The 16728-nt window shown below is 43.8% G+C and overlaps 1 protein-coding gene across 1 annotated transcript; it reads left to right on the top strand.

The window, feature by feature from the left end:
* Positions 1–14630: 14630 nt before the first annotated feature.
* LOC143803918 (trace amine-associated receptor 4-like) lies at positions 14631–15638 on the top strand. The gene has a single exon (XM_077281678.1). The coding sequence runs from the start codon at positions 14631–14633 to the stop codon at positions 15636–15638; it is 1008 nt and encodes a 335-aa protein (XP_077137793.1).
* Positions 15639–16728: the final 1090 nt, after the last annotated feature.

Raw genomic sequence — 16728 nt, 5'->3', positions numbered from 1 at the left:
CCTGCTCCTCAAGGTGCGACGACTTTGCTCTCACATCCGCCGTTCGCCCGTACACTCCAGCCGTATGCAGAACCATCAGCGATCATTGAAGCTTCCCCAGCACCGCCTAATAATCCACGTTGCTACAAGGTGGAACTCTACACTGCACATGCTTCAGAGGCTGTGAGAACAGAGGCGTGCTGTCATGTATTTGTGGGAGGATACACATACACGGGCAGGCAGTTGAATGGCAGACATGGAGTTGTCTGCTGTGCAGTGGTCGAAGCTACAAGACCTCTGTCAAGTCCTTCAGTGTTTTGAGGAATGCACACGGCTGGTCAGTGCGGATGACGCCATCATAAGCATGAGCATTCCACTAATGCGTCTGCTGATGCAAAGTTTGATGCACATTAAGGAGCAGGCGTCTGCAGCCGAGGAGGAGGAAAGCCTTGATGACAGTCAGCCATTGTCTGCTCAGGGAAGTCTCGGGGACGAGGTTGCGGATGAAGAGGAGGAGGAGGAAGATGGGGATGATTATTTATGGGAGGAGGAACCATCTCAGGGGGGAATAGAAAGTGTTGGTGGTGCAAGGTCAGGTACAGGTTTTTTGCGGGAAACAAGTGATTTGCCAGAAAGTACTCCTCAACCCAGCACAAACAACCACAGAAAGAATAGTGGAAAAATGTCCACACACAATCATCACGCCCCCTGAGGAAGGAAGTTTTTACTTCCGAAACGCGCGTCGGGGAGGGTGGGAGCCCACATGTGTCTTGGTCGCATACCATTAGGTAGGTCACGCTAACATGATGTTATTATGATGATTGTTTTTTCAACATATGCTGCGCACTTGCGCTTGTGACCGGTCTCCACCATGTGTGGTCTTTCACTGTTGATGCTGTAATGTGTTTTCCCGCTTGTTCCAGTCCTGCCCATGTCTTTTCCTTTGTATACATATTTTAATAATAAAGGTTGTTTCTAAATTGTTTATTTGTGTGGACATTTTTCCACTATTCTTTCTGTGGTTGTTTGTAGCGATTTTGGTGGGTCCTGACAGTCCTATTACTTGGTTATGTGTTGTGAATTGCGCTCTTGGGCTCCCTCCGGTGGTTGTAAGTGGCACTTTTGTGAGTTCTGCTCTTGGGCTCCCTCCGGTACTTTTAAGTGGTACTGCTGCTCCTTGGATTTAGTAGTCAGCAGCTGCTTCCACTGATTGTCTTTCTGGCTCGGCTATTTAGCCTGGTTCTATCCTTCAGCCTGTGCCAGTTATCAATGGTTCCTGGTTGGATTCACATCTCTGCTTGGATTTCCCTGATATTCTGACCAGTTCAGCAAAGATAAGTCCTTGCTTTGTTCTTTTGCAGTCCACTTGTTGTGGACTTAATCTTTCTGCACTTTCTATGTTTTTTCTAGTCCAGCTTGTCAGTATGGATTTATTCAGTTAAGCTGGAAGCTCTGTGAAGCAGATTTACCCTCCACACCTTTAGTCAAGTGTGGAGATTTTTGTAAACTCTGTGGTGGATTTTTCTAGTTTTTAATACTGACCGCACAGTATTCTGTCCTGTTCTATCTATCTAGCTAGACTGGCCTTCTTTGCTACATCCTGGTTTCATTCTGCGTATGTCATTTCCCTCTCCACTCACAGTCAATATTTGTGGGGGGCTGTCCTATCCTTTGGGGATTTTCTCTGAGGCAAGATAGCTTTCCTGTTTCTATCTTTAGGGGTAGTTAGTCCTCCGGCTGTGACGAGGTGTCTAGGGAGTGACAGGAACATCCTACGGCTACTTCTAGTGTTGTGTTAAGCTCAGGAACTGCGGTCAGTACAGGTACCACCTCCTCCAGAGCACGTCCCATGTTGCTCCTAAACCACCAGCTCATAATAGTTATGGATGCCTCTTATTTATACATATTTAGCTATCTATAATCATTATGAGGCATTCCTCTAACTATGTGCGTTTTCTTGCTTGTTATCAACCCAGCACAAGCATAGATTTGACACCTGGAACATTGGCCCACATGGCTGATTATGCATTGCGTATCCTAAAAAGGGACCCCCGCATTATCAAAATGATGACTGATGACGATTACTGGTTGGCCTGCCTCCTGGATCCACGCTATAAAGGGAAATTGCAAAATATCATGCCACATGAGAACCTTGAGCAAATATTGGCTACCAAACAAGCAACTCTTGTAGACCGTTTGGTTCAGGCATTCCCAGCACACAGCGGCGGTGATGGTTCTCACAGGAGCTGCAGGGGGCAACATGCAAGAGGTGTTAGAGGGGCACAAATCAGAAGTGGCGTTGGACAGAGGGGTTTTATGACCAGGTTGTGGAGTGATTTCGCAATGACCGCAGACACGACAGGTACTGCAGCATCAATTCAAAGTGACAGGAGACATTTGTCCAGTATGGTTACTAACTATTTTTCCTCCCTTATCGATGTTTTCCCTCACACGTCATTCCCCTTTGATTACTGGGCATCTAAAATAGACACCTGGCCTGAATTGGCAGAATATGCATTACAGCAGCTTGCTTGCCCAGCTGCTAGTGTGCTATCAGAAAGAGTATTCAGTGCTGCTGGTTCAATACTGCCTGAAAAAAGGACTCGTCTGGCTACCCAAAATGTTGATGATCTAACCTTCATTAAAATGAACCAATCATGGATTTCTAATTATTTTGCTCCACCTTTCCCTGCTGACACCTAGCTTTCCTGTAAAAAGGTCTTGCTTTTGGACTCATCTTACTGACTGCTCCAATTTCTCCATTTGCAGCTGCTGTATGTCCACCATAAGCCTATTTTACACCTCCCTAAATGGGCTGACTCCCCCCACGGGGCCGTGGTCACCACTTGGCGCAAGCACCCATGCGAGTGCCGTTTGGCTGAACAGGTGGGTGTGCCCACTTTTGTGCGACGGCACTGGCACAGGGTCCCTCATAGTACAATCAAGTGTCTCTGGCGGTGGTGGAGCACACCCAACGTCAGACACACCGTCGTAACATGAGGGGCCCTGGGCCAGTACCGCCGCCCACGAGAGAGTGTTCCCCCCCAGCTCAAACAGTGCTCTACCACTTGCAAAATTACCTCTCACTGCTCCACCACTGTTTAGTCTGTGCTGTTAAATCCTTCAATGGCACTGCCAATACCAATTTATTGACATGATTGTTGATAGTAAAAATATTCAGGGGCCCTGCCCTACATTTACACCAGTTAATACTTTGCGCCAACTACCACTGTCTGCAAGTCAGCAGAGGAGCCCACCCCTGTACTTAGGTATGCCACCTGTTTATTTGTGATTTTTTTTTTTTTGCCAGACATTCACCTCACTTTATTATTTAGGCCTACTAACTGTGTCAGACACTCCTTACAGTTGTCCTCCACTGAACAAAGCTAGGCCGCCTGCATACTCCTGTAACCTATTTTTAACTGCATTTTGCCTGTTACTTTTTTGGACCTACTAACTGTGTCTGCCCCTCGGTGCAATCGTCCTCCGCTGACCACACCAATGCTGCCTGTGTAGCCCCTGTAGCCTAATTTAAACTGCATAGAGCCTGCTTTTTTATTTTAGGCCTAGGAAGTCTGTCTGCGGTCCCTCCTTGCAATCGTCCTTCGCTGAACACACCAATGCTGCCTGTGTTCCCCTGTAGCCTAATTTAAACTGCATAGAGCCTGCTTTTTTATTTTAGGCCTAGGAAGTCTGTCTGCGGTCCCTCCATGCAATCGTCCTCTGCTGAACACACCAATGCTGCCTGTGTACCCCTGTAACCAATTTAAAACTGCATAGAGCCAACTTTTTTATTTAACACATACTACCTTTGTCTGTCTGCGCCACTCAATCCCGCAGTCCTCTGCTGAAAAAGCTGAGCTTCAATCTTCAGGCTTTAGGCCTGTATTTAGAATTTAAAACTGCATTTGGGCTACTAGTTTGGGTGGGCCTAGTAACGGTGTCTGCCGCTCCAGGGTTTTCTCCTGTTTGGTTTTCCAGAGCTTCAATTTTCAGGCTTTTGGCCTACATTTTAAATATTAAACTGCATTTGGCCTACTACTTTGGTTGTGCCTAGTTACGGTGTCTGCCACTCCTTGCTTGTCTGCTCCACTGAATAAAGCTTAGCTTCAATCTTCAAGCTTTCGGCCTACATTTTAAATATTAAACTGCGTTTGGGCTACTAGTTTGGGTGGGCCTAATAACGGTGTCTGCCGCTCCAAGGTGTTCTCCAGGTTTACTTGCCCGAGCTTCAATCTTCAGGCTTTTGGCCTATATTTGAAATATGAAACTGGATTTGGGATACTAGTTGGATTGGGCCTACTAATGGTGTCTGCCGCTCCCTGCTGTTGTCCTCCACTGAACAAAGCTGAGCTTCAATCTTCAGGCTCTCATTAAGTAGTTGTTAATATAACACTGCAGTTGGCCTACTAGTTTGGTTGGGGCCTACTAACGGTGTCTGCCGCTCCAAGGTGTTCTCCAGGTTTACTTGCCTGAGTTTCAATCTTCAGGCTCTCATTAAGTAGTTGGTAATATAACTCTGCAGTTGGCCTACTAGTTTCGTTGGGGCCTACTAACGGTGTCTGCCACTCCAAGGTGTTCTCCAGGTTTACTTACCTGAGCTTCAATCTTCAGGCTTTTGGCCTATATTTGAAATATGAAACTGGATTTTGGACACTAGTTGGATTGGGTCTATTAACGGTGTCTGCCACTCCCTGGTGTTGTCCTCCACTAAACAAAGCTGAGCTTCAATCTTCAGGCTCTCATTAAGTAGTTGTTAATATAACACTGCAGTTGGCCTACTAGTTTGGTTGGGGCCTACTAACGGTGTCTGCCGCTCCAAGGTGTTCTCCAAATTTACTTGCCTGAGCTTCAATCTTCAGGCTCTCATTAAGTTGTTGTTAAATTAACACTGCAGTTGGCCTACTAGTTTGGTTGGGGCCTACTAACGGTGTCTGCCGCTCCAAGGTGTTCTCCAGGTTTGCTTGCCTGAGCTTCAATCTTCAGGCTCTCATTAAGTAGTTGGTAATATAACACTGCAGTTGGCCTACTAGTTTGGTTGGGGCCTAATAACGGTGTCTGCCACTCCAAGGTGTTCTCCAGGTTTACATACCTGAGCTTCAATCTTCAGGCTCTCATTAAGTAGTTGGTAATATAACACTGCAGTTGGCCTACTAGTTTGGTTGGGGCCTACTAACGGTGTCTGCCACTCCAAGGTGTTCTCCAGGTTTACTTGCCTGAGCTTCAATCTTCAGGCTCTCATTAAGTTGTTGTTAAAATAACACTGCAGTTGGCCTACTAGTTTGGTTGGGGCCTACTACCGGTGTCTTCCGCTCCAAGGTGTTCTCCAGGTTTACTTGCCTGAGCTTCAATCTTCAGGCTCTCATTAAGTAGTTGGTAATATAACACTGCAGTTGGCCTACTAGTTTGGTTGGGGCCTACTAACGGTGTCTGCCACTCCAAGGTGTTCTCCAGGTTTACTTACCTGAACTTCAATCTTCAGGCTTTTGGCCTATATTTGAAATATGAAACTGGATTTGGGACACTAGTTGGATTGGGTCTATTAACGGTGTCTGCCACTCCCTGGTGTTGTCCTCCACTAAACAGAGCTGAGCTTCAATCTTCAGGCTCTCATTAAGTAGTTGGTAATATAACACTGCATTTGGCCTACTACTTTGGTTGGGCCTAGTAACGGTGTCTGCCGCATCTTGGTGTTGTCCTGTGTTATTTTCCTGAGCTTCAATCTTCAGGCTTTCGGCCTATATTTTTAATATTAAACTGCATTGGGCCTACTAGTGAGGTTGGGCCCTAAAAACGGTGTCTGCCGCTCCTGGGTTTTCTACTCCACTGAACAAAGCAATGCCGTTTGGTTAGTCCTGTTACCAATTTTGAACTGCATTTAGCCAACTTTATTATTTGGGCCTATATTTGTGTTTCCTCCTCATCCTGCCCATTGCCCAGCCACTGCTACATGAGTCTGCTGGTACATTGACCCTGACCACTACATTCCCCTTGCACACTACACAGCCACAATCTGACCCTGCTGAAAGTCAGGTTCCCCTTCCCGCATATTATACCACCTTACACAGGGACAAAGAGGAAGGTGCAGATGAAAGTGCAGGTTCCTTCATCAGGTGGGGGGCATACTCGTTGGCGACATCACTGGCACAGGGCCCCTCAGAGTACGCAAAAGTGTCGCATGTCTGTGGGAGGCGCCCCCGTCGTGCAAACACACCGCCGTACTTTGAGGGGCCCTGTGCCAGTGCCAATGCGAATGAGTGCCCCCCCTGCTTGCTCAGGATCACAGCACTTGCAAAGTTGAAATACTTACCTCTCACTGCTCCACCGCCTTGACGTAGTCCACGTTTCCTGGGCCCACTAAAAAATTGAACCAGCCCTACCCCCCACAACTTTAGCCAAATGACCCCCAATTTCCAATGCCTAACTATTATTATAAAGTAAATGAAGATTGACAAGCTTCAGTAACAAGAATGAATGTTTTTGCCATTACAATGGGCACTGTAGGTGTTTTCCTGGCCTCCACTCACTGCCGACTATGCTTCCCCATTGACTTGCATTGGGTTTCGTGTTTCGGTCGATCCCCGACTTTTGGCGATAATCGGACGATTACACTCGACTCGACTTTTGACAAAGTCGGGTTTCGCGAAACCCGACTCGATCCTAAAAAAGTGAAAGTCGCTCAACCCTACTCCTCACTACTCAGAAATGTATACTGAAACAGAGAACAGCGATAAAAATGGAAGATGCAGATGAATAAAAGAAGTCACTCTTGGTAATACATTACCTGTCATGGATACACACTCCCTGACAGAAGTTATGCCGCTTATCCATGTTATGTAAATAAAAGCTTATAACCTGACGTTAAATTCATCCATTGGTTGTATAAATTATTCCTTTGAAAGCTGAAACCCTCCGAAAAGTGGTTTAGGTTAAGAAAATAAATTGGCATCAAACCTGAAATATTAATCAGTTAATGGACACAGAATTGTCAGAATTTGGCAAGACAAAAGTTTTGTCGCCCACAGAAAGTAATGTGATATTCAAACAAATAATTAGCTTAACCCCTTCACCCCCGGAGCTTTTTCCGTTTTTCCATTTTCGTTTTTCGCTACCCTCCTTCCCAGAGCCATAACTTTTTTATTTTTCCGTCAATTTGGCCATGTGAGGGCTTATTTTTTGCGGGACGAGTTGTACTTTTGAACGACATCATTGGTTTTAGCATGTCGTGTACTAGAAAACGGGAAAAAAATTCCAAGTGCTGTGAAATTGCAAAAAAAGTGCAATCCCACACTTGTTTTTTGCTTGCCTATTTTGCTAGGTTCACTAAATGCTAAAACTGACCTGCCATTATGATTCTCCAGGTCACTACGAGTTTATAGACACCTAACATGACTAGGTTATTTTTCACCTAAGTGGTGAAAAAAAATTCCAAACTTTGCAAAAAACAAAACAAAACAAAATTGCGCCATTTTCCGATACTCGTAGCGTCTCCATTTTTCGTGATCTGGGGTCAGGTGAGGGCTTATTTTTTGCGTGCCGAGCTGGCGTTTTTAATGATAGCATTTTGGTGTAGATACGTTCTTTTGATCGCCCGTTATTGCATTTTAATGCAATGTCGTGGCGACCAAAAAAACGTAAATCTGGCGTTTCGAATTTTTTTCTCATTACGCCATATAGCGATCAGGTTAATGCTTTTTTTTTATTGATAGATCGGGCGATTCTGAACGCGGCGATACCAAATATGTGTAGGTTGGTTTTTTTTTTTATTGATTTATTTTGATTGGGGCGAAAGGGGGGTGATTTAAACTTTTATATTTTTTTTATTTTTTTCACATTTTTAAAAACTTTTTTTTTTTACTTTTGCCATGCTTCTATAGCCTCCATGGGAGGCTAGAAGCAGGCACAGCCCGATCGGCTCTGCTATGCAGCACCGATCATAAGATCGCTGCTACACAGCAGAATTGCAGGTGTGCTGTGAGCGCCGACCACAGGGGGGCGCTCACAGCCACCGGCAATCAGTAACCATAGAGGTCTCCAGGACCTCTATGGTTACCTTCCTGACACATCGCCGACCCCCGATCATGTGACGGGGGTCGGCGATGCGCTCATATCCGGCCGCACGGCCGGATGCGGTAGTTAAATGCCGCTGTCTGAGTTTGACAGCGGCATTTAACTAGTTAATAGCGGCGGGTGATCGCGATTTCACCCGCCGCTATTGCGCGCACATGTCAGCTGTAAAAAACAGCTGACATGTCGCGACTTTGATGTGCGCTCACCGCCGGAGCGCACATCAAAGCGGGGGTCCCGACATGTGACGTACTATACCGTCACATGTCGGGAAGGGGTTAAAATACAAATATATGTTGCATAACATTGGTGAATGAAGTTGTGGTGCTACTAGAGTCATAGTTAATACTAGCTGTACTACCCGGCTTCGCCCGGGTTAATAACTGCTGTTAGCAAAATAGAATGTGTTAACAAAAATTTATTCTCCACACAAAAACCACAAAACAAACAGATAGAAATGTAATTATTAAAAGGCAAAAACTAAGCTAATAGAAGCATTTCAAAACATATATTTCAACACCAGAGATATTGCATACAGATTTAACAAAATTGGCCAAGTAATGTGAAGTAATCTTCTACTACTTATTCGAGAGCCTTTTGATAAACGACATTCTTAGTTTTTCTTTCAGGTGCAAAGACGAACAGATTTTTGGCTGTTTCAACTCTTGAACAGGCCACATAAAGTTGACCATGAGAAAAGCATGGAGATTGTAAATCGATTCCAACTACTTTCAACGACTGTCCCTGAGCCTTGTTGATGGATATAGCAAATGCCAGTCGAACAGGAAACTGGAGGCGTTTAAAATCAAAAGGCAAATGAGATGGAATGAGCGGAATTGTTAGAATGAAAGCATCTTCTCCTGTGGCACATCCTGTCAAAATGGTTGCCTCAATTGCATGTGGAAACAGGTTCTTAATCAAGAGTCTTGTTCCATTACACAGCTTTGGTGGATCCAAATTTCTCAATAGCAGAATAGGTGCTCCAGGTTTTAGAAAGAGGTTGTGAGGAGTAAGTCCTCATGGCTCCAAGGAATTGAGGAACTCAGTTGGATAAAATAATGCTTGAGCAGGGTCTATTACTGTATCCACTGACTTGTAGGTTGTGCACACACCTGGAAGGAGATTTAGAATTTGAAGATTGATCTTGTTGACGCTGTCATTTTTGGGAGCTAGAATAGCCCTTTCGCACACTCAGCCAGAATTTTTGAAGTGGAGTTGAATGTTTGGAAAAACCTTTGCTTTCAACTCCTCAATGGAAGTCACAATGCAACAAAAGTTGCTTGGGAAGGTGATCTGTCCAGTGGTTGAGTTTACTGGTGCCTTGCCATCTCCAATAGTCAACAGCTGGCTCGAAAAGAGTACAGCAGAAACATCGCCTGTCATGTAGACCCTCATGTTTGTGTTCAGTGACATTTTCTTTACTTTTCTCCAAATGTACGATGCTTTGAAACAGGCATTGAGTTCGTCTGTAGGGGTTGATCTTGGAATAACAGGTAGTGTTTGGCGGAAGTCACCTGCCAAAACAACAACTACTCCTCCCATGATATATTTGTTGCTGCGCAGGTCTTGCAGCAGTCTGTCCACTGCTTCCAGAGCCCTTTTGTGTGACATGGTGCATTCATCCCAAATGATGGCACTGCATTTTTGAAGCAATTTGGCCAGTCCTGATCCCTTGGCAATATTACACACGGGGCTGTCACTATGAGACAGGTTAAGTGGTAGTTTGAATGTGGAATGTGCTGTCCTGCCACCTTTTAAAAGCATAGCTGCAATTCCAGAAGATGCCACTGCAAGTGCAATCTTTTTTTGTTGTCGAAATTTTGCCAGGAGCAAGTTAATTACAAATGTCTTTCCTGTTCCACCTGGAGCATCAAGGAAGACAATCCCACCTTTTTTGGTTTTACTGAAACTTAAAATGTAGTTATAGGCATCCCTTTGATCTGGTACCAATATTGGCTCATTCTGAGACAAAAACTGCTTGACCACTTCCTTTGTGGACATATTTGCAGATATACTTGATTTATTTCACAGAGTGGCAAGATTCGATATTTATGTCGGCCTGGAAGATTTTGAGAGCAAAGGGTTGTAAGGCACTACCCACCTGTTGTCAATTTCTATCTCTTGGAGTGATGATCCAACACGCATTTCGAGCTTTGCTGTGAAACCACCATCCCCTGGTTTTCTTCTTTGGTAGACTGGATATCCATCTTGTCCTGTTTGGGTTTCTTGGACCAGGGATCGTGGGTAATGCTTTCAACACCTGCCATCAATCATACAGGGAGAATTTGTGTTAAGACTCCCACACGGACCATGGATCATGTTTTTTGTGATGGTGTCAAACAGCAATGGGTCAATCTGAAGGTCTGGCAATTCGGCACTGATGATATTGTCAATTTCGGTAGGCTGTATTTTTTGCTTCAGCCAGATCAAGATGTGGGCGTGAGGAAGGCCTCTTTTTGCCTTTGAACTGAATACATCCAGCACTGTGTCTCACCATAAATATGTGATTTTGTGATGAGATAAGTCATTTTTGAAAGTTTCTGTTTGAAAACCCGAGCAATAAGGTCATGGCGATTCACTGTTTTTTGGCACGGCAACAGGTGCCCTCCAATTTCCTCCCAGCCAGGATTGCAAGTAAAGGTGATGAAAACATCTGGATGGCCATACTTTCTCACATAAGTCATTGCATCATGTGTGTATACATGCATGTGTCGTGGGCTTCCAGTGACAGTTGATGGAAGAATAACCATTTTCCCCAACTCTTTTGGATCAGCATCATTTGCAACAGCATCTCTAAGGTGAATATATTCCTCTACCTTGAGCTTCTTTTGATTTAGTCGGATATATAAAAGACGTTCACTCTCAATCTTTGCATACATGTCAACAATAAATTGGTGGAAGAGGTGTTCGCAATGCATTTCAAGATGTGATTTTCCTCTGCAAATCTTGTCGTGATACTATATGCAGAGAAGTTCATGGCAGACACTTTTTTTCCTGAAGGGTTGCCTGTTGTAGGATCTGTCTGAGGTATTCCAAAGTGATAGCCATCCTGTCCCTGTCAAAAGATGATTGGATATTGCATGCAGACCATCATAGGACCTGTGAGTTTCTGCTACTCGTTGCAAACTATTGTTCCTTTTCTGAAGTACAATGTCCCAGCTTTGAAAATCATTACCTGCAATCAAGATGGCTACCTCATTAAATGTGGGAGCATTGAAACCTCGCTGATGTTCACCTTGTGGTGTTTTGTCACCTCGAATGACAACCTTGTAATCGTCATTTGGCATGCATTCAAGTGCAGTCTTGAAAAGTTGAACATATGGATTGTTGGAGTGAAGGAACTGCTGCAAAATAGTGACAATATCAAGGCGAGTGTTAGGAATTAAAGAGCATCTCCGCTGAGCCTCTGCTTCTGCATTCCCCATGAAGAAGAATTGAAGAAATTGAGGTTCTTCACCTTGTAATGGAGGTAATGAGCCAATTGAGTGGTAAACCTGTCCTTGAACTTTAAATGTCAGCATAAATCCTGTTGTAAACATTTCTTTTGTTGTACCAAATGATGTCATTTGGAAGCAGGAGTTGTACTTCCTGATGTTGTCCAAGAAATGCTTTGATATTATACTGGTACCTGTCATCAGAGACTTTAGGGGATATGGTGGTGACAAGAGAGGTAGAGGTTTTATCTTGCCATTTGCACATCATAAACCTGGCGGTTCATCTTTCCATTTCACGGCACTGCAGTACATGCAGACCACATCCATTTTTCCTATCTGAACTTTAGGATTATCCTGATAGTTTATATCTGACTGGTAACAAAAGGCAGCATGTTTCAAATCTCCAACCATTTCCTGTGCCCTGGTGGAAGAAATAGCAATTCTCTTAGTGGCAAGTCGGCCTTCTCTCTGCTGAGATGACTCATTGGCCCTTGAGGAAGCAGCTCTTCTTCTCTTATCTGCAAGCCTCGCTTCCCTCTCCTTAGAAAGTTCATTGGCTCTTGAGGAAGCAGTTCTTGTTCTCTTGTCTGCAAGCCTCGCTTCCCTCTCCTCAGAAAATGCATTGGTTCTTGAGGAAGCAGCTCTTGTTTTCATGTCCGCAAGCCTCGCTTCCCTCACCTCAGAAAGTTCATTGGCCCTTAAGGAAGCAGCTCTTGTTTTCATGTCTGCAAGCCTCATTTCCCTCTCCTCAGAAAGTTCAATGGCCCTTGAGGAAGCAGCTCTTGTTCTCTTGTCTGCAAGCCTCACTTCCCTCTGCTCAGAAAGTTCAATGGCCCTTGAGGAAGCAGCTCTTGTTCTCTTGTCTGCAAGCCTCACTTCCCTCTGCTCAGAAAGTTCATTGGCTCTTGAGGAAGCAGCTGCTGTTCTTATGTGTGTCAGCCTTGTTTATCAGTCTTCACATTTTTCATTGGCCCGTAATGCAGCTTTTCTTTTCTCATCAGCTGACATTCATGCCATGGAATTCCTTTTCTTATGAGGCATTATTGTGGTAAAAATAGCCTGTAACTGACAGTTTCTATATCCTCTCACATAGAGGTAATGTGAATGACATCAGCCTTTCCACCAACATACCCTAACTGACATGCTATTACCTCACACAAGCCTTGTTATACTGAGAATGTCCTTTGTTGCCTATATTAACCAATCAGAGCTCAGATTAATTAACTGTAGCAAAATAGAAGCTGAGCTGTGATTGGTTGCTATTGGCAGCCTGATAAATCCCCAGTCAACAGGAAGCCCTCCCCCCTGGCAGTATATATTAGCTCACACATGCACATAATAGACAGGTCATGTGACTGACAGCTGCCGTATTTCCTATATGGTACATTTGTTGCTCTTGTAGTTTGTCTGCTTATTAATCAGATTTTGATTTTTGAAGGATAATACCAGACTTGTGTGTGTTTTAGGGCGAGTTTCATGTGTCAAGTTGTGTGTGTTGAGTTGCGTGTGGCAACATGCATGTAGCGACTTTTGTGAGATGAGTTTTGTGTGGCAACATGCGTGTAGCAACTTTTTGTGTGTCGAGTTGAATGTGACAGGTTAGCGTAGCAAGTTGTGTGCAGCAAGTTTTGCGCCTGGTGAGCTTTGCGCGTGGCGAGTTTTATGTGCGGTGTGTTTTAAGTATGTGCAAGTTTTGTGTGAGGCAACTTTTGCATGTGTCGCAACTTTTGTGCATGTGGCAATTTTTCCTCGTGTGCAAGTTTTGCGTGTGGCAAGTTTTCCATGAGGTGAGTTTTGCACGTGTGGCGAGTTTTGCGTGAGCCTAGTTTTGCATGTGGCGAATTTTGCGCGTGGCGAATTTTGAGTGGCGACTTTTGTGTTTCGACTTTTATGTGGCGAGGTTGGTGTATGTGTGGTGAAATGTGTGCTGAGTGTTGTATATGTGTTCAAGCTCATGGTAGTGTGTGGCACATTTTGTGTGTGTGTGTTCATATCCCCGTTTGTATTGAGTATCCCATGTTGGGGCCCCACCTTAGCAACTGTACAGTATATACTCTTTGGCGCCATCGCTCTCATTCTTTAAGTCCCCTTGTTCACATCTGGCAGCTGTCAATTTGCCTCCAACACTTTTCCTTTCACTTTTTCCCCATTATGTAGATAGGGGCAAAATTGTTTGGTGAATTGGAATGCGCAGGGTTAAAATTTCACCTCACAACATAGCCTATGATGCTCTCGGGGTCCAGACATGTGACTATGCAAAATTTTGTGGCTGTAGCTGCGATGGTGCAGATGCCAATCCCGGACATACACACACATACATACATACACACACACATTCAGCTTTATACATTAGATTTTGTGTGACTTCCATGAGCTTGAAGGACTGCATCCATGCGGTTCAACAATGATTCATACAATTGATTAATGCAGTCATCAGGAATAGCAAAGAATGCAGTCTTACATGCCTCCCAGAGTTCATCTAGATTCTTTGGCTTTGTCTTCCAAGCTTCCTCTTTCATCCTACCCCAATCATGCTCAATGATGTTCATGTCTGGTGACTGGGCTGGCCAGTCCTTGAGCACATGGATAAGAGACATAACTTCTGTCATGGGGTGTAGCTGTACACTGATGATTTTAAGTAGGTTTACCGGTGAATAGATGGGCTATAAAAAAATTGGGGGGCATAATTCTGCATAAGGAATGCTACATAAACTAAAGCTCCAAATAAAGTCTATGATTTGAGTACAAGTTATACAATTGGTTTGGAGACCTGAACTAGTGAAGTTTTTTTCATACTCACCAATATTCCCACATAGAAGGGAGATGACAAAAATGAAATAAATAAGGGATTGTGTGGTCACTCATGGTTCTAGCAAACTAATGGTGGTTACTGGTATTGCAGGACCTCCTACAAATGACTTCTTCATCACATGTCCATCATGATCTTGTATCATACAACCAGTCACGAGAAGACAGAACATTTGAGATCCAACCACCAAAAATTTTCATAAGGTACTTTATTATTTTGTCACGATGTGTGTTTTTTTTCTACATGTATACTGTAGGTGGTTTCTGTGTTCCATGTATGTATTGTTTGTGAAAGTAAATTAATAATTTTTGTTCTTTGCAGTGATATGAAGCAATATGAACATGAATTCTTCTGGCTCATGGAGTGAGCAGACCTCAAGTCTTTGCCTTCATTTTCTCAACAATTCCTGTATTAGTAAAAACAGATCACTTTCTAGTTATTGGGCTTTGTATATCGTCATGTCTGGAGCAGTGGTCCTCACAGTTTTAGGAAACCTCATGGTAATCATTTCAGTTGCTCATTTCAAGCAGCTCCATACTCCAACTAACTTCCTAATATTGTCCTTGGCTACTGCTGATTTCCTTGTTGGGCTGATGGTCATGCCCTTTAGTATGGTGAGATCTGTCACCTCATGCTGGTATTTTGGGGACTTCTTTTGTAAGCTTTACAAGTGTTTTGATATGATGTTTTGCACAAGTTCCATTTTTCATCTATTTTTCATTTCTGTAGACCGGTATTATGCAATTTGTCACCCTCTTCATTATTACGGGACAATGTCAATCCCAGTGATACATTTGCTTTTATTTGTGAGTTGGTCTGGGCCTTGCCTGTATTCATTTGGCCTTATCCTTTCTGATATTCATGTAGAAGGAATCCATAGTTATGTTGCTGCATTCTCGTGCATTGGTTCTTGTACTCTGGTGCTAAACAAACTTTGGGGGACAATTTCTTCATTAATCTGCTTTTTTATTCCTGGCATTTTGATGATTGGCATTTATATTCATATTTTTTCCATTGCAAGAAAACAAGCTAAGGCTATATCTAATCACACAAATTCTCTGTGTGGGAAAAGGACAACCTGTAGCAAGATGTATGTAAATGCTGAAAACAAAGCAGCAAGGACATTAAGCCTAGTTATGGGAATTTTTATATTGTGTTGGTTGCCTTTCTTTATCGTTACAGTCATTGATCCTTTCATGAATTACTCAACATCTGAAGATGTTTACAACATTGTTCTGTGGCTAGGGTATTTTAATTCTACTCTTAACCCAATAATATATGCTTTGTTTTACCCATGGTTTAAGAAATCATTTGTACTTACAGGTCCTTCTCAAAAAATTAGCATATAGTGTTAAATTTCATTATTTACCATAATGTAATGATTACAATTAAACTTTCATATATTATAGATTCATTATCCACCAACTGAAATTTGTCAGGTCTTTTATTGTTTTAATACTGATGATTTTGGCCTACAACTCCTGATAACCCAAAAAACCTGTCTCAATAAATTAGCATATTTCAACCGTCCAATCAAATAAAAGTGTTTTTTAATAACAAACAAAAAAACCATCAAATTATAATGTTCAGTTATGCACTCAATACTTGGTCGGGAATCCTTTGGCAGAAATGACTGCTTCAATGCGGCGTGGCATGGAGGCAATCAGCCTGTGACACTGCTGAGATGTTATGGAGGCCCAGGATGCTTCAATAGCGGCCTTAAGCTCATCCAGAGTGTTGGGTCTTGCGTCTCTCAACTTTCTCTTCACAATATCCCACAGATTCTCTATGGGGTTCTGGTCAGGAGAGTTGGCAGGCCAATTGAGCACAGTAATACCATGGTCAGTAAACCATTTACCAGTGGTTTTGGCACTGTGAGCAGGTGCCAGGAAGCATGAAGTGCTCCAAAATCTCCTGATAGCTAGCTGCATTGACCCTGCCCTTGATGAAACACAGTGGACCAACACCAGCAGCTGACATGGCACCCCACACCATCACTGACTGGGTACTTGACACTGGACTTCAGGCATTTTGGCATTTCCTTCTCCCCAGTCTTCCTCCAGACTCTGGCACCTTGATTTCCGAATGACATGCAAAATTTGCTTTCATCAGAAAAAAGTACTTGGGACCACTTAGCAACAGTCCAGTGCTGCTTCTCTGTAGCCCAGGTCAGGCGCTTCTGCCGCTGTTTATGGTTCAAAAGTGGCTTTACCTGGGGAATGCGGCACCTGTAGCCCATTTCCTGCACACGCCTGTGCACGGTGGCTCTGGATGTTTCTACACCAGACTCAGTCCACTGCTTCCTCAGGTTCCCCAAGGTCTGGAATCGGTCCTTCTCCACAATCTTCCTCAGGGTCCGGTCACCTCTTCTCGTTGTACAGCGTTTTCTGCCACATTGTTTCCTTCCAACAGACTTACCATTGAGGTGCCTTGATACAG

Source organism: Ranitomeya variabilis, chromosome 2 (assembly GCF_051348905.1).
Source record: "Ranitomeya variabilis isolate aRanVar5 chromosome 2, aRanVar5.hap1, whole genome shotgun sequence".
NCBI classification, from domain to species: domain Eukaryota; kingdom Metazoa; phylum Chordata; class Amphibia; order Anura; family Dendrobatidae; genus Ranitomeya; species Ranitomeya variabilis.
Note: the sequence above shows the minus strand (reverse complement) of the source record. Positions and strands in the feature narration are given on the sequence as shown.